The 24,193-nt window shown below is 37.0% G+C and overlaps 4 protein-coding genes across 8 annotated transcripts; 2 read left to right on the top strand and 2 right to left on the bottom strand.

Moving 5' to 3' along the window:
• The first annotated feature begins 1,736 nt into the window (after positions 1–1,736).
• glrx2 (glutaredoxin 2) lies at positions 1,737–5,015 on the top strand. Of its 4 annotated transcripts, none has more exons than XM_057324913.1 (4): positions 1,737–1,784; positions 3,742–3,805; positions 4,137–4,313; positions 4,533–5,015. In XM_057324913.1, the coding sequence occupies exons 2-4, from the start codon at positions 3,743–3,745 to the stop codon at positions 4,671–4,673; spliced, it is 381 nt and encodes a 126-aa protein (XP_057180896.1). In that variant the 5' UTR covers positions 1,737–1,784; position 3,742; the 3' UTR covers positions 4,674–5,015. The 4 variants fall into 4 exon arrangements, with proteins under 4 accessions (XP_057180896.1, XP_057180895.1, XP_057180894.1 ...); XM_057324912.1 differs by lacking the exon at positions 1,737–1,784 and adding an exon at positions 3,030–3,136; XM_057324911.1 differs by lacking the exon at positions 1,737–1,784 and adding an exon at positions 3,154–3,308.
• Positions 5,016–5,505: 490 nt separating this feature from the next.
• uchl5 (ubiquitin carboxyl-terminal hydrolase L5) lies at positions 5,506–11,705 on the top strand. Its single transcript, XM_057324905.1, has 11 exons — positions 5,506–5,712; positions 6,623–6,686; positions 6,772–6,877; positions 6,965–7,090; positions 7,217–7,278; positions 7,368–7,498; positions 7,632–7,695; positions 7,790–7,892; positions 7,964–8,077; positions 8,276–8,374; positions 8,999–11,705. Exons 1-11 carry the CDS (start codon positions 5,637–5,639, stop codon positions 9,041–9,043), a joined length of 990 nt encoding a protein of 329 aa, XP_057180888.1. The 5' UTR covers positions 5,506–5,636; the 3' UTR covers positions 9,044–11,705.
• A 2,361-nt stretch (positions 11,706–14,066) lies between these two features.
• Positions 14,067–15,386, bottom strand: rgs2 (regulator of G protein signaling 2). Its single transcript, XM_057324906.1, has 5 exons — positions 15,252–15,386; positions 15,084–15,167; positions 14,926–14,987; positions 14,663–14,829; positions 14,067–14,583 (listed from the first exon to the last, which is right to left on the bottom strand). Exons 1-5 carry the CDS (start codon positions 15,335–15,337, stop codon positions 14,407–14,409), a joined length of 576 nt encoding a protein of 191 aa, XP_057180889.1. The 5' UTR covers positions 15,338–15,386; the 3' UTR covers positions 14,067–14,406.
• A 4,190-nt stretch (positions 15,387–19,576) lies between these two features.
• Positions 19,577–21,807, bottom strand: si:ch211-117l17.5 (regulator of G-protein signaling 13). Of its 2 annotated transcripts, none has more exons than XM_057324909.1 (5): positions 21,530–21,807; positions 21,324–21,383; positions 21,178–21,239; positions 20,898–21,064; positions 19,577–20,819 (listed from the first exon to the last, which is right to left on the bottom strand). In XM_057324909.1, exons 1-5 carry the CDS (start codon positions 21,604–21,606, stop codon positions 20,631–20,633), a joined length of 555 nt encoding a protein of 184 aa, XP_057180892.1. In that variant the 5' UTR covers positions 21,607–21,807; the 3' UTR covers positions 19,577–20,630. The 2 variants fall into 2 exon arrangements, with proteins under 2 accessions (XP_057180892.1, XP_057180891.1); XM_057324908.1 differs by having other exon boundaries at positions 19,578–20,819; positions 21,178–21,242; positions 21,530–21,738.
• Between the last annotated feature and the right edge of the window lie 2,386 nt (positions 21,808–24,193).

Consider the following 24,193-nt stretch of genomic DNA (forward strand, 5'->3'; position numbering starts at 1 on the left):
CCAGCACTAGTTTTAATAAGGCGGTGAATGTAATCAGTGGCCTCACTACTGCCTGCCTCTATATAGCGAGGGTTGATTGTCCGCCAGGGACTGTGATTTATGAGGGCAGCCGCTTCTTGCTTGATTACATGGCTGCCCGCGAATGCATGCAGCAAACAGACGTTAAATCAGCCAGGCGTATTCCGATGACACCGTACTGAGGAGCGTGTGGGCGACGGCCGTCTGACGCGCAGTGTGAAACCCTGCGTGGGGGTGGGGAATTACGTTTTTAGGGGTTGCGATAAGTGTGCCACAGTTTTGTGAATGGCGGCCGTTACTTTCAGAAGACTGTGCATGGTAAGGAGGATTTTGTCGTCATTGTGACACGTGGGTTACACATGTTTCCTAGAAGGGAAGGGCGACGGAAAAAATGACATGGTTCAGAGAAAAAGACATTGTTCGTATGCATGGTTCAGAGAAAAAGTATTTAGTATTTGCATGATAAGGGTTAAAGGTATTATTGGAGAGTTTATTGAGGATGAAAAAAAAGCAAATCATATGATCCCCGAGCAACGTCTTATACTGTAAAACTTTGCTGTGGTTTTGCAGCAGGTTTTCCAGTAACTTACTACAGATTTCATTTACAATTTTGTTTTAAACATATTCTTACCTTTTTCTTAGGCTATATTTTCTTTCATGAAACAAGACTAAATATCTTAGGTCACTTTTCTTGTTATGTAAATGTACCGTAATTTAAGACGTTTCAAATATTTCTACTAGAAAACAAGACAAAAATGCTACGGAAGAATGTCGTTTTTAGTACAGTGTACTGTGACAGCAAATGAAAGGTGAGGACACACTGGTCGTCTTTCTTTAACAATATTAATGCGGATCAAGTTCAGGCCATTAAACTTTAAACGATGTAACTTATACATAATGCAAAGTTTATTTTGTTCAATTCTGAAAGAAAGAAAGAAAGAAAGAAAGAAAGAAAGAAAGAAAGAAAGAAAGAAAGAAAGAAAGAAAGAAAGAAAGAAAGAAAATGTTTATGGCATTCCTTCTGGGTTTTCACAACATGTATTATTGTTCTGACAAAATACCATAAAATGGGTCTTTCTTGATGCTTTAGAAAGTTACAAGAACAGACATAATTCTTGTTGGTTAATGCATAAGGCTTCGTTAAAAATCAATTGGCTCTGTCTAGCAAACGGCAAGGTGGCACCTTTTGAGAAGCGATTAGGGAGCAGCCTTAAATCACTTGTCATAAAAGGGGGGAAATATCACGCGATCACATAACAGAAAACGTCCCTTGTTACGTTTTAAAGTGTTTCACGGAATGTCACAGCGCCACCCTATGGGTGAAAAACGGTGCACTCATTATTTTCCCCTCATTTGGGTAGTTGTGTCCTATGCTGTGACGTAGCAAATTTTAGAAAACAAACTGTCAATATTACCATTGTTTTATATTATTAATATTTATTTTTATCAAATAAAAAAGCACAAGAGAGAGTTATTTTTATTTTTCTCCCGTCACACCAGACAAATTTGCATACTAGTCTGTCAACAACCCATTTAAAGGGTTTTATCCCCATTTAAATGAAAAGTCCTTTTTGAAATCCGTTCACAACATGTCCAACATTAAGCAGTATGATTTTGCTCATTTCTATAGTTCAAAACCAGCCGGAACGTTTCAATGTTGATGATCTAATATCTTTATAGCGCCAAACGTGCTTGAGACCCCTTCCGCTATGCACGCGCCGAATCTCTCCCGCCAAAGACGCGCTGAGCTGAAGACACTGCATCAGGTAGCCTAAATAAATTGATACTTTCGCTGTAACACGAAATGAAGCAAATTTAAAGTAAATGTATCTGTCAATCGGTTTACTGTTTGCTATGACTCCGATCTTACAACTATAGGGCTGTAATCCAGGTTTGTGACCGGTTATGATCCATAAGGTTTCTACATTAAGCATTATTAATCGGCATGTTACGAGCATTTCATAATTTTTTTGTTAGTTTTTATTTTAGAATCTAAAAATGAGCCATTCAGACTTCTTAAGAGGGTAACCCTAATAGACACACATAAATAAATAATTTATATGCTATAGCTTTTCTACCCCTACATCATTAGGATATCAAGTGGCGGTTTTTGGAAATGTGCTTTGAGGGGAAAAAAGCTTACAGAAATCATTTTTATGTTATATCAATTAAACAACTTGTGGCATTGATTTTCTCTGGTCCCTAGAAAGAACCCAGCCTTGCGTTGTTCTGGGACATGCTATGAAAATAAATATATTTTGTGCGTAACATTTCAGTATTACTGCTTGTTACAACAACAAGCTCATCCAGCACAAAATTCGAGCAAAAGAGTCACCCAAAATGAACCTCATAATTAAATAATAAATGTTGGGGAAAACTTGGGAAAACCCTTTCTGAGAAAAAGAACCACCTCTTTCATTAGGCTGTCTACGGGCTTGAGTATATGACAATATGACAACATTCTCGCCTGTCAGGATGTGTTCCCCCTGTTATGATGGACACATTTAGGGGTATCACCTAAAAACATAAATGTTATTATTACCTTTATCTGTTTTAAAGCTTTGCTCAGTAAATTGGAGCGATGGGGCAGAAAACCATCAGATAAACAGCTAATCTAAACTGATCAATAGAGCACTCTTGTGGCTAAATCAAGAAATTGCATATCTAAAAAAAGGGAGGATAGAAACGATCATGTCCTGATGTTGTGCCTTGTGAGAACGGTTTTAACCGCTAAAATCCCAGTTGTTGATATAAATAATAGTATTTGTTGGTGTTAGGAAGAACAAATCCTTAAATAAATGTTCGATTATCACGTGGTTGCTGTTACTTTTATTAGCGTTGGTCTGCATTGGCCAATCACAGTCGTTTGTGTTTCATCAATAAAGTTTTGCAAAAAATAATTGCCAGGGGAAAATTTCCAGTTGAAACATTTAATTGGCTATTGTGTCTTACGTTGTTAGTCATTTCCTGTCTTGTGTTGTTCAATGAATAAATACATTTGGTTAGAAACATTTGTTGGCCAGATAGGCTGGTAGCAACGTACGTAGTGCGTGAGGGGCGGAGCTTATGTGTGGAGCGCTAGTCTAAAACGTCATACTAATGAGGTTCCGGTTGAGAGGTATGCGTGTGTTTTGGACTTATGATCAAAAGATGTGTATTGTATCAATTTTAGAGAAGTAATCGATTGTCGTTTGATATCTGTCTTCATTTTCAAGCAGCGCTTTACGTTATCTTCCCGTCAAAATGTTTACGAGAGACTGTCTGTCCAAATACAAACCTCAAATCCTAAGGTCAACACAAGTATTATTTATTATTATAGATTAGATTTTAAATTATTATAGGTTGTTTATAATAACATATCTGCCATTTAACGTTAATCTTGAGAAAATCGGGACAGCTGTTAAATCATTGTTTAAAAGGTCATTGAGGTTTAAATCCCCTGTGATCTGATCGGCTTACAGTCTAGCTGTTGAGTTTTCAGTTATCTGCTTCACTTCCAGTAGCTTTAGCCAGAACCAGACAGTAGATGTTGTTGGAAAATGCCTGATTTAAATAGCCAGCCTCATTCTTTTTTATCCGCATTAACTGCATTCGCATTCCTTGTATCTTCGTCATGTCTTCTGTACAAACCAGTGATCATCACAAGGTTATTACTGGTTTCAGTCTGGGCCTGTGTTAGGTAAATAGTACTGTGTTATAACAAAGTTTATGTCGTTTATCTAGAATGGGGAACTTCACATCCTCTGCTCCTGGGTTGTCAAGCTCGGCGTGTACTCAGTTTGTTCAGGTAAGCTTTGATACTATGATGTGAAGAGACCGGGGCTAGTTGTCACTTAGTCAATTTCAGTATGTGTCTTAAGATTTAACAAGAGAGGCTACAGAAAGATATTGAGCTGTCACTTTAAATCCTGAAAACAAATAGTGTGTTGTAGTTGTTTCAGCAAAGCTTAAACAGTAAAATAATTACAAAATCAAAAACATTTCAATTCTCTTTGTCTTTTATTGTTGTTGTGAAGGTTACTGAGATCTAGCCCTTGTGATAACTTGCCTCTGCGTAACAAACCATCCTAAAAAATAACAGTCTTCCATAAATAACCGTTTTAATGTTTTCAATATAGGAGGTTGTCTCGAAGAACTGTGTTGTGATATTCTCCAAGACCACATGTCCTTACTGTAAGATGGCTAAGAATGTATTTAATGAGATTGGGGCTTCATATAAAGTCATTGAACTGGATGAGCACAACGATGGTCGACACCTTCAGGAGACTTTGGCGCAAATGACAGGTGCCAGAACAGTAAGTGCTGTCATTTATTTATTTGTATTTAGAATAGATAGTTTAAGTTGGTACTACCTGTTCATCTGTGTATATCATTCACTGCACACTGCTATATTATTAAGGTATGTATTATCAGGTATATACAGCATATAATTAATGTGTAATTAATAATCGATCAGTATGTGCCAGAACAGTACGGTACGAATATATTAACTAACTTCTTTTGAACTCTTTCAGGTGCCAAGGGTCTTTGTTAATGGGCGGTGCATTGGAGGGGGATCAGATACAAAACAGCTTCACCAGCAAGGGAGACTTCTGCCACTCATTGAACAGTGCTGTGAAGGCTCTGGAAATAGCCAACCTCTGTCAACTCTGTAATTAGGTTTTTGGCATGGTTATACACAAGTTTTGTTGAAATGTACTGTATTGCTGCTATGGTACAAATAGCATCTGCCTAAGTGTTCTGGTTAACTGACATAATTGAGTATGTATATATTATTGTTTTTTCATGTTATAAATGTCCCACACTAGTCAGCTAAAATACACTCCTGCTGTTTGTTCTGCTGTAAAAACTAAACTTCAAATGTGCTTCAAAAGATACGTTTGGTAGCCTACTGTATTTTAGCTGATTTGGACATTTTTTTAACAGGAGCTACATAGTTCTACCTCACCACTCTTTTGTGTACAGAAATATTTTAATTAAAGTCTTTTAAAAAAACTACGTGGAAATGCTTATTGTTTTTTAGAAATGCTTATTGCTTATTTTCATTCTTTGTATTCATACAAGTTTAAATTTCTTGTTCAAAAACGAAGGTTTTTATAGTTTTACTATATTTACATTTACGGATATGGAATTTACAATAAATAGCTGAATACGTGAATAATAAAATATCTTTTTCTCTTACTTGAGGCGATATTTGCAAAACCAAACAAAATATTTTCTAAACATCAAGAAAAAATAGATGTTCATCTATAATCTAGACCAGGGGTGTCCAAAGTCGGTCCTGTAGGGCCGGTGTTTTGCAGAGTTTAGCTTCAGCTTGGCTCAACACACCTGTCTGGAAGTTTCTAGACTGCCTAGAGTAGACAAATGTTCCACAGGCTTTAAAAATGTATCTTTTATTTGGAAGGGAAGTGTATAGAATGACGCAACAATTGTACTCCAGTCCACGCGGTGGCAGAAGCGAGTTTCGTTCACTGAACGCTCCATATGAAGCAGAAGAGTGACGCATGTGGAAGGGAATGCCGGGAAATCGCTGTTTGTGCGAATGAGAGTAGCCTTGTCCAACCGCTACACGAGCACGTTCTCTGTTTACAATAAATTAATTTACAAAGTCAGACATGTCGGGAAGCGCAGGGGAATGGTGTCTTATGGAAAGTGACCCGGGAGTTTTCACAGAGCTGATAAAAGGCTTCGGTAAGCACTCAATGTTTTCATACATTAGCGGTGCGGGTAACGGCGCTGGTTCCAGTTCACTGATTGGATCAGTAATATAACCGATGTTTTAGAGTTTAAACAAAGCTTGTTTTTAGGTGATCGCCAGCATGTAGTGTCGTTTACAGATCGCAGGACTGTAACGTTACCTGTCAAATCTTCTTATCTGAGTTCAGTGCATGAGTCATCTGCAAAATGCGACTTAGTTCATTCAGAATGACAGCTGACTGTCGTTTATTACGTTTTTAACCTGCGCATCAATCATAGATTGTCTGCGTTTTCAAATCTAGTGCGCAGCCTACCTAATCGATATGTCTTGGCATCATACATTTTTATTACTGGTGCGTTTCATTCAGGATTTTGTAGTGTCGTTCGATTCACAATTTTGTGATGTCATAGACACATTCGAAATATTAGATTCAGGATTTTTGTGACGTTATAGACACGTTTGCAATGTTTATTCAGGATTTTGTGATGTCATAGATAGACACGTTGGAAATGTTAGCTTTAGGATTTTGTGGCGTCAAAATCCATATTAAAACATTTCGATTCAGGGTTTTGTGACGTCAACAACTCTTTCTTCTGTGGAACACAAAAGAAGATATTTTGAGAAATGTCTCGGTGGTTTTGTGTTTATGCAATGGAATTAAATGGACTCTAATGTTGTTTGGTGTGTTCTTGAAAATGTTTTCTTTTGTGTTCTGGTGAAAAGAGAAAGTCATACAGGTTTTGAACCACATGATGATAAAAAAAATGATGGCATAACATTATTTTTTGGGGGGGTCAACTATCATTTTAAAAGACACAGGCAAGCGTTTTTACTCAATACTTTGTTTGTTATGCACGGCACGTTCATGACACACTTTTCCAATTTCCATGTTGCCTTTATTAGGGTGCAAAGGTGCACAAGTGGAAGAGATATGGAGTATGGAGCCAGGTGACTTAGAAAATCTCAAGTAAGCCGAGAATCCTGCATTATAAATAGTGTTTTTCAACTTTGCGCATATAACTGCTATTAAATATGCATGTCATTAATTTCAGGCCAGTTCACGGTCTGATTTTCCTCTTCAAGTGGCAACCCGGTGAGGAGCCAGCAGGGTCTATAGTTCAAGACTCAAGGCTGGAGCAGATCTTCTTTGCCAAGCAGGTGCTCCGTGATGCGTTCTCGCGTTTTAACAGAATCCGGCTATGAAGGCATGTTAAACCATTCATTTTTATTTGCTTAACATTGTAGGTCATCAATAATGCCTGTGCGACCCAGGCCATCATCAGTGTTTTGTTAAACTGCACACATCCGGATATGCTTTTGGGGGAAACACTGACAGAATTTAAAGAGTTCTCAAACAGTTTTGATGCCGCAGTAAGTTACATCATATTTTCTTTGCTGTGTTCACTTTTAGATTTGTTTAACGAATGCAATGAAAAAAGCTTTAATAGAAGGTGTTTATGTTTATGGTAATGCTTTTGTTTTTGTTTGTTTTTCAAGATGAAGGGTCTTGCTCTCAGTAACTCTGAAGTGATTCGACAAGTCCACAACAGCTTTGCCAGGTATGGTTTATTTGCTTTTATGAAAGGTTTTCAGCTACCATATTTCAATAGTTGACAGTATTTACTAATGTTTGTTTTTTGTTTTTCAGACAGCAGATGTTTGAGTTCGATTCCAAATCATCTGCTAAAGAAGAAGACGCGTTTCACTTTGTTAGCTATGTTCCTGTTAACGGTAGACTGTATGAGCTGGATGGACTTCGTGAAGGACCCATAGATTTGGGTATGTAGAAACTTGATTATTGTTCAGTTTGATCATTTAATAATTTATCACATAGCGTGATCTTCCAGCTATTTCAAGGTTAAAATATGTGTATCCACACCATTTGTTTTTCATGTTCCTAACATTTTTTCAGGTGTGTGTAACCAGGATAACTGGATCGGAGCTGTACGACCCGTTATTGAGAAAAGAATACAGAAGTTAGTGTTAAATATATACTGCACATACTTTATATATGTTATCGGTGTGAATTTGTGTTGTCTCGTTGTTTCTTTTATCTTACACTAATTTCAGATACAGTGAAGGAGAGATTCGTTTCAACCTGATGGCCATCGTATCAGACCGAAAGATGATTTATGAAAGAAAGATTGATGAACTACAGGCTCAGCTAACAGAGGTGAGTGATTTTAATTGTGATATAGTAGTTGCATGAGAAAGCTCATTCATGAATCAGTTTATTCTTCACAGGAAGAGCCGATGGACACAGACCAGAGTGGAAATCATCTTAGCTCTATCCAGTCAGAGATTGCCAAGTTTCAGCTCCTGATTGAGGAAGAGACTCAAAAACTTAAGCGATATAAAGTATGTCACAGTGTCTTGCTACTTTTATTTGAAAAATCTGTATATTACAGTTTGAAACGCTTGTGTTAACGCATGTGGTTACGTGTTTCTGTATGGTAAAAATAATATTAGGAAGAAACAGATATAGGAAGGACAATTTACAAATTATTTTAACACTATAGACCAAATAATGTGTTTGTTTTTTGCTGGAATTTGTAGGTTGAAAACATTAGAAGGAAGCACAACTATCTACCCTTTATTATGGAGTTACTGAAGACGTTGGCTGAATATCAACAGCTGATACCATTGGTTGAAAAGGTAAGAGATATTTAAGATGTCAATGATAGATCAGGTACGGCAGATAAGAAGCTGTATTCATGGCAAGAGTTCACATTAGTGACAGCAAAGTCAAACAGACTCGCTTAGAACAGATTGTAATCAGACAAAATATAATTAAGTACTTTTTGCTTTGAAACATAATTGTAACTTGGCAATGATGTATATAGAAAAGTCACTGTGTGCATGTTTCGATCTCAAATCTACACTTACCACTAGAGGGCAGTGTTGGGTCATTTAATAGTGGAATTAAACCATCTCTGTTTTGGTCTTGTAAATTTGTTGACATTAGGGGTGGACGGTATGACTAAAACCACGTCCGCACTATGAGTGTCGCACTTCTTTTAATAATACGCTCCTCCTTATGCTTTGGAATCGGCTGTGGGTCCTTTTTTATCATGTTGTGTCTCACTATTTACATATCACGCTATACATTGAAATAGAAAAATCTGTTGAGTTTTGCAGACTGGGATAATTCATTGGCGCATGTTATTCTGAAAAAAAAAAACATTTTTAATAAAACTGTTATAACTTTCTCTTTGACTGAAACAACTTTTTCTAAATTTAGAGAATGATTACGAATGTGTTTCTCTTCTTTGTCCTCAGGCAAAGGAAAAGCAAAGTGCCAAAAAACTACAAGAAGCAAAGTAAAGCCACATTGTCAGACGCTATTTTATTTTATGCCACGGAATAACCTGACGCGCCGTTGTCACCCGTATCCCGTAAAAGGAGCACCTGAAAGTGTAGTCGAATGTGGTGTTTGCTGTCATTTCCTTCATGTTTGTGCATGCATGCGAAGAGATGTTTAAATAATGTCTTATTTTCATATAAATTTCATTTGTTCAGTACTGACGTGGTTTCATGTTTTTTTAGTAAGCAGGACAAATATTTAATACCAAAACTGAAAATCATTTACTCATGCTTAAAGTGACAGTTCATCCAAAAATGAAAATTCTGACATCATTGACTCACCCTCTTGTCATTTCAAACCTTTGTGACTTTCTTTCTTCCGCAAAACACACAAGAAGATTTTTTGAAGAAAGCTGGTTACGGAACAGCACTGGACTCCATTCACTTGAACGCAAAACCAATGCAAGTGAATGGGGTCCTGTTAACAACATCTTCTTTTGTGTTCTGCGGAAGGAAGAAAGCCATACAGGTTTGAAATGACAAGAGGGTGAGTCAATGATGGGTGAATCACTTTAAGTCATTTAAAAAAATGAGTCGGAATAATCAGACGATACTTCATATGAACACTCCAAAAAGAGATGGAGAGGGTGGATGTCAAATCATTGGTTAAGCAGAAACTTATATTTAGAACGGAATAAGGGTAAATAAATAATGAAGTTGTAATTTTCGGATTAACTGTTCCAACAATCATTTTAATAATGCGCTTATTATAAGTAATGTTGTCTTTTAGTTCTGTCTATATTCATGCATTTGATAGTTGATTTAATCCAAAGGGACTTGCAGTGCCTTTAAGTATGTGTGTTCCCTGGGAATCGAACCCATGACCTTTGTGTTGCCAGCTCAATGCTCTACCAGTTAAAATACAGGAACTTATTAGGCCAAGACCAAACCACTTCTTGTTTTCCTAAAATTTGGCTGCTTTACATAGCAGTTTCATGTCTGTTATGTTTGTCTGGGATGTTTAAATGTAGGACATGACGCAGACTTGCAGACAGACTGCGGTCACACGTGTTTTTGCCGTGCGGTTCCTCGAGTTATCAAAAACGATGAGCTAGATTGAAAATGGCTGAATATATTATGTAAGGGATAATGTACAGGCAGCCAGTTGTTATGGCAGAATTAAGGGGCTTATTTTGCGATAACAGCTGGCTGCTTGTACATTATCCCGCTTATTACACGGCTACTTGCCACATGAGAAAAAAACTGGACATTAAATGTGAATTTGAAATATTTTATTAGCTCATTTTTACCGAATGCAGACGTTCCCGCGAGGAAAAACTGTTTACTTTTGGTTTCCTTTGTAAATATAATGTCATATATGTTATTAAAAGATTTAATTTTGACAAATTTTTTTTTTTTTTTAAACTGCCAAAATGATTTTCTGCATCCGGGTTATCGTGTGTTATTAGTTTTGAGCAGTTGTTATCTGGGAATAACGAACTGGCAAATGTCGCGGCTGGCCAATCAGAATCGAGCATTCCAACGAGCCGTGTAATAAGCGAGATATAAATGCAATGTTATGTGGGAAAAATACAACTCCATGCTTGATTTAAGCTGAAATCTATGAATGATGGACTATTTTTAAAAGTATTTTAACGGTTTGTTTTATGTCAATTCGCAGTTTCGCCTATTGCTGCAACAAGTAAAAATGTATTGCATAAATGTAAAATTTTATTAATGAATGGGTGTTTATTTTTGCCAGTACACGCGCACATATTTTTTTTACCTCCTAGAAACCAGGTGCAGTAATAAATTGTGGTAAAAAAAATGTATTGTTTATATCGTGTGTAAAGTGTATTGCACATTATTTTATTGCACAGTCGCATGAGATAAGAGAGCAATATATCGCTACATTAACTAGGCTATATAAGAAATGTTATTGAAATATGTAATTAAACGGTTATTAGCAAAGCATCAAATATGGTGTTGTTTGCAAAGGCATAAACGTAACGCTTAAGCGAATTGGTCTTCAATCATTGGTGTGTTCTTTCTAATGTGACCTTTCCCACACAAGCCATCCTTCCCGTACGTTATGTTATGGAAAGGTCCGTTAGAGAGGTGAACGGCTGTTTTTAATAAAGCAGACACTTAAATCAAGCAGACATTTGGCAGAGGCTTTCTATTTTTACTCTGTACGTGCAGTGTCATGACAGTTGTTAGTACAATGACGTGTAACGTCTCTATTTTTACCGAACTGTTTATTTACGTTCTTTAAGACTCTCCAGACCAGTGATCTAAAGAAAGACACTAAAGCGCGAGACTAGCCATGATACTGTATGACGCCACCTGCATCTAGTACATGCTGGACTTTTGCTTTAAAAAAGCTGTCGTCATCGTTTGTTTTGTGACGTACGTATTATCGTAGGTTTAAAGTGTGACTTACTGTCCTAACAATGTGAAAAATCTTACTCTAGCCCAAAAACGTGTTTTGTTAACAATGGTAGGAATGATGCATGCTTGGGCCATTCTGTTCCAAATAGTTGCGTTATCAGCAGTTGAGAAATAATTGCAATGGTCTGTAAAAACATTTTTTTTCCATTTATGTGCAATTGTGTCCATAAACTGTACAATGGCTTTAGACACTTAATGCACAAATAATATAGGCTGTATCAATTTTATTGCATTAAATAAGGGAATATTAAACCATGTGGCAAATGCTAACAAATGATGCTTGGGATATTCAGGCTGTTTGCGTTCTTCAGCTATCTTGCGTCCTTGTGTTTTCGCTCATCATCAACTGTGCAATACTCAAGCACACAAATACTGAGAACACACTAAAGTACCGGGATGTTTTATTGATATCAAGGATGCCTCGAATGCAGACTTTTGGAGAAGTGTCTATCCGTGTTTGTTCTTTTACAAGACCGATCTCCACGGAAACACAAGTCCATTCTCTGTGTGCTCGGAATTGAGAAACGGCCCAGTGTCTGTCCAAATATCTAAAGTTGCAGTCTTGGCCATTGACAAACATTGACCGCAAACTGACCACTGAATCATTGAACGATTTTAATATTTATTGCTAATTAGGAACGTCTCCGCAATTATAAACAAAAGCATGGCATCTATGGGCCACTTTGTTGGCCACTTGAGAGCGCATACATGGACATTGATACATTACATTTACATTTATGCATTTGGCAGACGCTTTTATCCAAAGCGACTTGCATTGCATTGTATTATACATTGTATAACCCATGACCTTGGCATTGCTAGTGCCATAGATGTATCCCATCATGCATCAGGAGCTTGTGTGCCCCATAATCATAAAAGATCATGAAAACTTGCTAGTGTAAGTTAAATAAATGATATATTACTTATATTAATTGGCAATTGATAAACGTGTTACACATTTATTGATGCAGACCGCACTTATGCATTATGTAAGATATGCAGCTGTTTATCACTTAATTAAAGCACCACAATTATTAAATAATTATGGAAGATGTGTCATCTGTTACATAGTTACTACTTAATAATAACACAACCTGACCCACTTCAACACTTAGGCTATAGCCTACAGGAAATATGTCATGTTAGGTGGGGTTTAACCCTGTTGTAACACACCTGCTTTACATTTTTTAAGTAATCTTTAAGACCTTGATAAGCTGGTTCAGGCGTGTTTGATCAGCGGTGGAGTTTTGACATAATTTGCGATGCATTTAAACCAAATAGTCCAAAAAACATTTTTAGTGGATCAAGTCAAAGGTGCCTAAGCAGAGTAACAACAGGTCTACAGTAATTCATCTACTTTAACTTTTGCTTGATTTCTTTATTGTTTTCCTTTAAATAAGTGTTTTAAAGTAAAATAAAAAATGTTGCTTAGAAAGATACTTTCTAGCCATATTTCTTTGTAATAATTGCCACTTATATTTATATAATGCACAGACATCCATATAAAGGTGTGACTTTAGTGTCCAAATACTTTTTTACACCACTGTAGATATGAAGATGAACAATGAGGCCTGATGTGAGGAAAGCCAGCGCTGATGTAAAAAGCCACGTTGGCTCTCTGTGCTTTCTGTGAACACTTTCTGCTGTGTTGGATCAGTCAAAACAGATGGAGTGTTTGGTATCTGGACAGTGTCAGCCTGCAATGTGATCATCTACAGGAAAAGAAACACGCGGTTAGTACGTCCTCACGTACATGAAAAACATTAGGCTGCATCAAATGTGTGAAACACGTTAGCAACATAAATAACAAGCACGATGTTCAGACCTCTGCATAATATTTGCATTAAATGTTTGACATTTGGTGGAGTTGGTTTTGAGATACGTAGGTTCATCTCTGGTCATGTCAAAAATAGAGATTAGATCATTTATATTTAAGGTTTTAGCAGGTTGTCTTATACTGAGCGACTTTGCAGGAAAATAATCTTTAGAGCTCCAGTGTGTCATTTTTTCTGTTATCTGTGTATCTGTTGACAGAAATGCAATATAATATACATGGCTATGTCTTCAGAGGTGTATAAAGACCTTACATAATGAAGCGTTATGTTTTTATCACCTTAGAATGAGCTATTTCTATCTACATACACCGCGGGTCCCCTTGCATGTAATACGCCACGTTGTTTCTACAGTAGCGCTAAAAGGACAAACTGCTCTACAAAGTGCGTTTCATAAATACGTTATCTCATTTAGCAAAGAAACGAAAACGTGACGTTATCTTAGTGCTGTGAGAGCCGCCGTAGTGCTTTGAAAGAGAGGGGTGGAGTGGAGTGAGCCATTGGTTGCGATTCGCAACCTCACCACTAGACGCCGCTAAAATCTCCACATTGCTCGTTTAAAGAACATTTGTGTCGTTTTTATAAGCATACCATTTGGCTTAATGTGCAGAAACATTCGTAGGTTAATTTTCTCAAAAGTGTAAACATTGTAGCTTTCCTGACTAATGATGTTTTTTTCTTGTTTTTCCATTTATTCATATTAATAACACAAGGGTTGAACATGACCAATGACAAAAAAAGTTATAAGTTGACCAATGAAAAATGATTTCATCCAAATTTATTCATAGAAAAACAAAGAGCAAATACAAAACATTGTATGACATTGTTGTTGAGCCAGTCAACAACATGACGATATACTGTATATAAACATATGCCAAAAGTAACACAACTTTAGGACAAACAGTTACTGTTTTTTAAACAAATACATTTGATCATGTCACCATACCTATTTACATATTTGTGCAAAATCTGCAAAGTATAAATACATTGAAATTCTAAAAGTGCAGCCGATAAATGAAATCAGAGCTATCACATGCTACTGATTCAACATCTGATGAAACATCGCAATGACCTTATCTTTACTTTAAAAAAATAAAGAAATCACTCTCCCTCAGCGTATTTACAAAGGTGACGGTAGAGTTCAGACTCCAGGAAGCGAGGGTACGAGTTGTGTTCCATCAGGAAATATACTTTGTTTTGAGCGGCTTGGAAGCTGGTCGGTGTTGGTAACAGAAGACACTGGTCGACGGTTTCCTTCATGCGGAAATCCAAGTTGACCTGAAGGAAGTAAATTATTATAATGTGCTTTTATGAAAGCAAACATTAATGTTTGATGTAGACCGGATGTTCACCTCACCTCTTTTGGTGAATCTTCTCTGATGAATTCTTCATATATCCTTTTTGCCTTGGATCTGAGTTTTGATCTGGAGTTGATCTTTCGAAACTCTTCGCAGGCCACCCAAAACTCGATATTCTCAACGCAGTATTCCGACTCCATAAAGAGGCGAAATGCGGTCAGTCCACCTGCAGATGAGATGGGATACCATGAATTAGATCAACTGGCCATTTCTGAATTTACGAAGCCCTAAAAAGAGCCACAATTTGGTGAGCAATACTTACATTTACTGTTCAGTAAGTTGTCCAGAGACTCTGCCCATTGACTTACTTCTTCAGCGGTTGGCCTGTGAGAACACAGAAGTAGAAAAATTGTTCAGATATTTTTTCCAGAATACTTTCACAAAGCATTTACAAAGTTTATGTACATTATAAATCATTACCTGTATGCATTTCTCCGCGCTGTGCCACGTGAGGCTTCTCTCAGAGGAAAACTCTTAAAGAGCATCCTTGACCTCCAAGTCCTTCTGTCAATCGTAACCAACATAACGTTAGCAACCGCACGCATACAACTCAACAGAAAACCAAGTTTAACATGCAAAAAAACTCACTTCATGTTGTCTTTTCCCATGGCCGGCTCAAGGTTTTTTGAATGGATCAGTCCTTCCATGCTTGTGTCTATTGTAGCAGCTCTCATTGTTGCCAGTGTGTGTGTGTATCAGTATCAAACAAATCCAACATGTTGGTTCTCTCAGCCTGGGCTGCTTTATACCTCAGCGTGCTGTGCTAAGGGCGTGTCCTTATCAGTGGAGGAAGCACGTGATTGGTTGCGCTGCGTCAGCATGTGAGGGGCAGTCTGCTTGTGCAAGTCTTGTTGGAAGGAACACTTAATTTTTTTCCTCAAAGTAATCATGAGTTTAGTCTATTCGGTGTTACAATAATGGGTTTGACAAAAGTTTGGGTGCAATTAAATGAATGATTGTTTATGTGGTCTTAAAAAGATTTTGATGTAACGCAGGAGCATTACACCAGACTCGCAGTATAAAAGAAGAGCACTGTTTTCTAAAACTTTCATATGGAACATTAACTAACCTTTTCATTTTATCATGCTTAACAGTTTTAAAAATATAGGATGGCTTTATAATAGGCAAACAGTGGCTAATTGTAAGTATCTGAAATATAATATAGTTCATTTTTTATTTCCCTAAAGTTTCTATTGTGTCATCTGATCAATCACCACACCATTATTCAAAAGTAATAGTCATGGAAAATGTGTGTACGTGACAGGTGTATCAGTTCACACCTGTTTGGATTTTTGAGCAATGTTCTCACAATTAATGGTTTACAAAAGGTAAAAGCTTATTATGCAATATCCGGTTTAAGTACTGAACAAACTTGTATGTTCTCCTCCAACATTCCTTTTGCTTCTATTTCTAGAAGGAATGTCTTATTTATAGAAACTCATCTCTATAAATAGTTCATCTTAATTAATGTAGGTGTTGCTCAAAGGACAAAAAAAGCTCTCTCCCTTTATTTTCTTGATAATTGTTGACGGAAGATGTCTGGGCTAGATCTGTTGTAAAGGCCAAAAAAAGTGTATTGTTGCCATTAAACATTTTGGGCCAACTGGGTGTATACAGTATATGTTGCGAAACACCAAGTCAGATCAATGTGTTTATCGTTGTAGTTGTGAGACTAACCTCTTACAGTAAGATGTACATACAGTAAATGATATTATGTGCTTTAAAATCAGTACATTAACAAAGAAATCCACAGGCCTACATTAACACAAAGATAAAGCAAAACTGTGGCTGGTTAAGAGTAAAAAATGTTGTAAAGTTTCTAGAAATGTGCGTTTTTGCAGGAATAGTTAAATGCATGACTTTTTGTCAACTGCTAACTCATTTCTGATGTATTACATGTTAGGCGTTAAAAGGTGAAGTGATGTTTCTGGGTGTGCACGTATGGGTAAAGCCACAATATGGAACTCTTTTAACTTAAAATTAGAAATAAACAAAGTTTTAGGACTGCGAGACATTTTGAATAGTAAGAATTGTGACGTACTGTAACTTGAAGGCGGAATATTTAAGATTCTGTATTATTTATTCTGAGTCATTCAATTAAATGCAAGCACACGTGCAACAATAAAAGGTTTGATTCTGCTTTCCATTCACATTGCGGTATTTTGATATTATATTCTGTAAAGACAATGTTTGCATTAAATTGCAACGGAATAGAAAATGTAAGCATTTTTGATCTCAGTCTTTGGTCCCCTGTGTATGAAAAATTGGGTTTATTGCATTTCGTGGTTATTGGTTTTTATCGATAAACACAAACCATTGTCTCAAAAGCATGACCTCTCAAATACTGATATCTAAGAACAAGGATGAAGAATTTTGTTACACATTTCCTAAACTGAATGAGTCGTGCATAGCTCACATGATCTTATTCACTTTGAACATGAAATACTGGTTTCTGTTTCAGTTAATATCTCTAAATAGCAAAGACAGTGCTGTTTGTTCCTGTAACCAACATGGCATCGGAAATATGCATGTTTCCATTCGTTTATTCAATCAAATGCAAATGCAAATGTAGATTGTCAGTGATGTTTTCGACAGCATCGCTAAAAGGATATGGTTAACGGTTTGATTTGCATAGACATTGGACTATTAACAGGATAAGCACTTGAGTTTTGACGTGGAAGTTTCCATGAACTTAAAGTTGAACACGATTTTAATTCGTATTGCGTTTTTCGCAGTGTTGAAGCATCTTTATGAAAAACATTTTAGCACAAATGCTTAATGTAGAAGAAATCGAGGAACGCTATTGACGCAGGAAAATTTGAATCAATAAACCTAAAATACATGTATGTAAATGACTATAATGTAAAAATAACTTTTTGGGGCAGAAAATTTGACGGTTGCTTGTTGTCGTTTGCAACCATAAGCTTTTATTTTTTTCCGCTTCCTATTTGTTGTCATCTTTTCCGTTTTCATGAGTATCTGCTGCTTTGGCAAGTTTTGCGCATACCTCGGCCAATCAGAAGATTTTTTGCTAAGAGAAAAAAGCATGCTAGGAGACCTACCAGATACATCGGCAACTCCACATAAAGTTTATTTTTATGAGCTGTCAGACATCATCCAGCCTCCCAGACGTTTGGAGGTATAAAGGCTGTGTGTTTTGAAAAGACTTATCGTCTGTTATGGTGTTCAGACTGTAAATAACACTGAGCTCCTTAAGTGGCTTGCTTCGAGATCTTGCCAAGTTTCCATTCAAACAGACGCTTCTCCAAAGGTTTTGCGCACAAGGTATTTCCCAGTAATGACACATGTTCTGTACTCATAGGGGACTCCAAAAGTACCTTAGTATGAAAACAAGAACAGTGTTTTTTGACACAAAAGCAACACCATATATGGTGAAACGGTGTGTTTGGTGAACTTGAAATAACCCTCATGTTAGTTTTTTTAAGGCATCTTTTGGATACAGACGTTTGCTTCAGACTTTAAATCCAGGAGAGAATTAGTATTCGAGCTCTCTTCAGGAATTTCAAATGTGTTATTGTTTTAACAGCGGTTTCTGTTTTTTTGAGTAAAATAAGGTCTGTGGTTAACTTTACTTGAAGACTCTTCCCTGTTTTGTTATGTGAATTAAGGTAAGATCACAAAAAAAGAGATCTTTAGTTATTTTTCTTAGACAGCAATCAGATTAGATGGGGCGGGGGTTAAAGGGGACGTGTCATGTTTTCTCAATTTTTGTCTTTTCAGAACAGTACCAAAAAATCTTTTGTGCAGAGTAAAATGTTTTTCATTGTATTTCACACCTTACTGATAAACATTCAGTCGTATTTCAAAAATATGTTTCATAAAAGAACTCGTGAAAATGTCTTAAACTGTGCTTAGATTTGCTCATACAACCAAGTCTGAAATCGGAAATCCAAGATTTCTGTGTGAACTTCTACATTTCTCATCAAAATCTTTGAAGACCAGCTTATCAATTTATTATCTTGAATGGAATCTAAGATGTATTTTTATATATGTCATCAATTGTGTCATGTGTGTCTTAAGAAGTTGTGGGACACACTGACATCGGGTAACTGGGAACTCAATATGGTGACATAAGAGTGCAACATCTAAGCAGTGTTCCTCTGGGAATTAGTGTCATCCGACATTTTACAACAAGTCTAAATAGAAAAAATGCTAAAATAAAGTTTTTCAAATTAATACTGACGTACTACCACAAATGTTACAGTCTCATCAGACGGTCAGTTATCAGAAGTAGTTCATCGTAGATCTTAGTTGTCACATGGAGGAAATCTTGCCTCAACTAGACTAGCAATACTTCACATGCAATAGCAAAAATGTGCAAATTGCAAGATGGCCTGACTTTACAGCAGCCGCTGCAATACACACTTCTCTGCAACTTCTGAAGTCTTTCTGTCCTAATTCTCTGTTCTGTGGGAACTGAAACTCGGATGTTCCTGTTTCAAATGTATTTGTTAGAAGAGTCATGGGACCTGTCAGACTCATTCCTGTGGTGTTGACATTGATGAATTCACATTTAAAAATAAATTTATGTGGATTGGCATGCCTTTATCCAAAGCATTTAGAAGTGTATCAAATGTTTTTTTACACATTTTAACAAGTTTGTTCTCTGGGAATCAAAACCATGACCGTGGTGTTGTTAGCGCAATGTGCTACCAGTTGAGCTGCAGGAACTAGGCCTACAGTGTGATATTGGCTGTGAAGTTCACTTATTTGTTTTGTAGCGGCTGTTAAATTTGTAACAAAAAACTAATATATACTGTAAATTTTGCTTTTATGTTTGAATATTTGCTGTCAATAAGTACAAACAAATTCTGAAAATTAATGACATTATTGCACAATATAGCTCAACAGCTTACTAAGTAAGATAAAAAATGCTAGCTAATCAATAAATAGGTAAACATTTTTATACATGAAAATTTAATAATTTGTAAAAAGAAGTTCGACAGTATCCAATGTTAATTTTATTATTCTTAAAAATCAAAGTGGACGGAACAAACAACAACATCCAACCAGTGGCTGTAGCTAATAAATAACAGTCGTAGTACAGTAGTACATTTGCTTTTAAATTAATTCATAACATTACAAGAAATGCAATGCCTACAGTTTTTGTGTGTGGCACACATGCTACAGTTTTCCATTTTTATTCGAACTTCACCCCGGTTACAATTTACAATAAGGTTGTATTTGTTAATATTAGTTAATGCGTTAGCTAACATAAACTAACAAATATAATAATATAGTTTTTATCTGTGTTCATGTTAGTTAATGCCAATTTAATTGTTCATGTTAGTTTTTTGCTCATTAGCTAATGTGAACAGACATTTGATTTTAAAATGTATTAGAAAATGCTGAAATTACGTGAACTAAGATGAATAAATGTTGTAGAAGTATTGTTCAGTTAGTTCATGTTAGTTAATTCATTAACTAACAAATACAACCTAATTGTTAAGTGTTATCTTTACTTATCGATACATCTTTGGCAAATAGGTTATTTAAAATACAGTCCTTTTCCAAGAATCTCCAAACCACCTCAACCAACTGGCTGAGGTAGAATGTTTTGTCACTAAAGTCTTTATGGCAAAACAGTTCTTAAAGATCTCCTGGACGTTCCAGGAATTGATAGTGTTGTGCCAATGTTGTAGCTTCGTAAAACCACCGGAAAAAATTGAAGCTTATCTGCACAGGAAGCCTCCCCAGTAGAAGCTCTTTAATAACATTTTTTTCATGTGGGTTAACTGTAGGGTTAGTGCAGTGAGACTTCTAGTCCCAGACATATTACGTTGTCGTAGATCAATATGGTAAAGTGTTTTTTTGAGGTTCTTTGATGGTTTCATCCATTTGAGTAGGGATGCTTTGGGTTTCTGTTCATAAATAGTCTCTTGCGAAATAAACCAAAACATTCCAGCTTTAGCTTTGAGTATTTGAGCTTTGAGTATATCCATCCAGTCATCCTCGTTCAGCGTCTTCGGCGAGGGATTCCAGGAGGCTCTTGTACATCTCCGACCGTAGAAATCTGGGGTAAGAGTCGCGTTCCATCAGTCCGTAAACAATCTTCTGAGCCTCGTCGAAACATTGCACCGTCGGCTTTCTTACGCTTCTCTTGATTTCTTCCCGTGTGTGGTAGTCGATGTTGATCTGCAATGCAAACGAGAGTTTAGAAATAAATGGTAAGTATTTGATAAACGCGAAGTGTTGAGGCATTGTGTCTTGTACCTCTTTGGGAGATTCGGCTTTAACGAATTGCTCGAAGATTTTCTTCGCCCTTGCGGTCATTTTATGCGAGGACGTTAGTTTCTTGTAGTCTTCGCACGTCAACCAGAATTCAATGTTTTCGTCGCTGTATTCCAATTTGAGAAAGGTACGGAATGTGGCCAGGCCATCTAGGAAACACGGAGCACGCTCATCTTTGATTTACAAATGTTTAAGTCTACTGTCATCACGGCGAACCGAACAGCCGTATGGAGCTATCTGTCCAGTTAAAAAAATATCTTACATTTTGACCCGAGTAGGCGGTCCAGAGAGTGGGCCCATTGTTGGGTATCTTCTAAACTTAGCCTGCTGAGATAGGAAGGTGTTTTAGAGCAATGACTCGTAAGTTTCATAATTTTGCACATTTGTTTGAAGGACTTCTACATTTACCTCTCCGGAGCAGACGAGTCGGAGAACATGCACTTTAGTCGGCACATGAGGTTCTTTCCTCTACAGAGAGAACATCAGCTTTGTTGTCGGCATTTCACGCTTCACACATGCAAACGTACGCTAAAGCATGCTGTAATTGAACACAACTCCCAGCGTAGCACAATCCCCACCTACTTCTGTAAAAGTTCTGTAAAACTGGCACTTACAAGTTCTTGTTTCTTCCACCATCATCTCCAGCCATGTTGAATTGCGTTGGAGGATTCTGCACGATTAGGCCATGCATGGTACAGGGAGGGAAAGTTGCCCGGCAGTTCTCGGATGCACTATGGTTGTGATCATACTGCACTCGGTGTCCTACCGGCTTCCCTCCTCTTGTGTCCGGCTCTTCTTTTTATGCCCTGCGATGGTTGCTAGGGGCTTGTGTCACCAACAGGCACTCGGCGAACCACAGCAAAGAGGAAGCCACACAACTCTCCACCCCCACACTCACACACACCACCCTCCAGAAGCATTTGCTGGCAGTCGAGGACTGTTGTTGCTCGTGTGTTCATAGCGTATTTTGATCGTATTTTTAGACATGTAAATATAAATAAATAACAGCTAAGCAAATTAAGACTTTGCATATTTCGGTGTTTTGGAGAAATGCACAGACGCAAACAGGGTTTAAGATTGTAATGCCGTGCAAATGAAAATAAGAGTCAAATGAGATGTTTAGGGTTGGCCCGTCATTCGTTGTTTTGAATGTGAGTGTTTTGCAGAAAGCTACGTGAACTATTATTTTCTCCATTGGTATAGATAATGAGTTGCAGGACAGGCTGTCAACAGTTTGACAGTCCTGCACTAAAAGTAATGTACCCATGTGCAGTCTCAAAAACACAGGTTTCCATAGTCAGGTAAGTGAATTGTCACATCCATAACAGTATCGTCACATCCATAACCGTCCATATTCCTCATAAATGGGTACATCAAATTTTTAATAAAATAACATTTTTTGGTCTATGAAGAGTCATCCCTTCTTCATTTGTTGGGTGTTATTGCTTCTGGTTTGCGCATTTTAATTCACCGAAATACTGCAACGTTTGTCATCTCTCAAAAACATGCATGCTTTTTTTGTCACATCCATAACTCATGCGGTTTTCCATCTTTTTAAGACAGTAAACTCGTTCATAGACTGATATTTTTGTTCATGTTTAGTCAAATATAAACAGATGATTCAATATATTGGTAGTAAATGCTCTGAGAGTTTATATTTTAAGTTTTGTCTGAAAATGTCACATCCATATTCTGAATTTGCCGGAACATATTATCGAGAACTTTATCTAGAATAACCCCAGAAGAACCACAGCAACTTAAAAACCCTCTACAGCTAAAAACAGTTCTCGATTAGAAGCGTTAAAGTGTGTTGTTTTCATTTTAGCTTTTGGATCTACTCTGTGGTTAAGCAGTGTGTATTAAGCCATGATACGTGACTTTGCTGGGTTGTGGTGACTCCTCGAGTTTGTCCAAAAATGGATATAGGCAGTAAAGCATTCATGCTGAAGTACATGTGCCGGCTAGCGCCTTGAGTCACATGACGTACGTGCTGTTTCTCACCACTGTCTGGACATACAGTAACACTGTCAGTTTCTCCATTGAGCAACTTTCAGCCCCTGGCCATTTCAGCAGTTTAGAAATATACCCATTTCCTTTCGGATGCTTTGGCATTTATATTTCATCAGGGGAAGCCCGGGGCACATTGTGGGAGAGTTTGGTCGCCCGCAGGTTGAAACCTGGTATAGCTTTTAGTCAATGATGGTGCACATCCGCTGAATTCACCGCAGTTGCGAGAGGGTTTGTAAAGTGAGCGGCCTTGTGTGCAAATTCATTTCCTTATGCCAATGTGTTGACACATGATTTTGCATTAGTCTTGCCTTTGAGTGATAGCACGTTTGGGAAAAAGTTAACATTGAGATTGAGATAAGAAAGTGTGTAGAAAAGATAGGGGCGCTATATATTTGTGTTGTAATGTGAATATTTGAAAGATTTCGAAATTTAATGTTGACCCTGTATTATAAATAAGATTGCCAAAATTTCTCTTTAAGGTCAGAAATGAGATAAAATGAAGAGCAATGGGTCTCATCACTAATAATTGCGTAGATTTTTCGTATTTATACGCACATTTGAACTTCTCACGAAAATGTTCCGCCTAATTCACAACGTGTATACGTATACGCACATGAATTTGTTCTTAACCTCGTCCTGATGTTAGTGAATTTGGAGTATTCTAAATGAGAGGTCGCATTCACAAGTTTAGTCATTTGCATAAAACACACAGTCCATTTCCATATTAGGGCTTTCCGCCTATAACCTTTCCTTTATCCACCTGTCGTCACTTAAGTCAAAGATACTCACCCCGTGTGACGCTGTCTACAGACACATTTTCGCAAGTAATTCCAAGTGCGCAGTCCTCAAAATCAGTTCATACACAATAAAACACTTTTTATACAGACACGAAGTTTACGGAGTTCTCGTTACCCGGCTGTTTGTTCGTGAAAATGATAGGTAACGCAGGTTTCATGCATAAATTTATGCGTACGCATGCTTAGTGAATGAGACCCAATGTTTCTTCGTAAATGTTTCTCCAAAAGTGTAGGTATACACTGTAAAACTTTGCTGTAGTTTTTGCAGTAGATTTGCCAGTAACTTACTGTAGCTTTAATTACTACTTAATATACTTTCCAATTAGTACTGTTTTCAATTACTTTAATCAAAATTAAAACACTTTGACTTTTGAGATTCAAAATGAGCAAGAAGAGACTGTCATTAGCACAGCAACACTGCAAAAAATGCCATTCTTCCTAAGCATTTTTCTCTTGTTTTCTGTAAAAATA

Source organism: Triplophysa rosa, linkage group LG25 (genome assembly GCF_024868665.1).
Source record: "Triplophysa rosa linkage group LG25, Trosa_1v2, whole genome shotgun sequence".
Classification (NCBI taxonomy): domain Eukaryota; kingdom Metazoa; phylum Chordata; class Actinopteri; order Cypriniformes; family Nemacheilidae; genus Triplophysa; species Triplophysa rosa.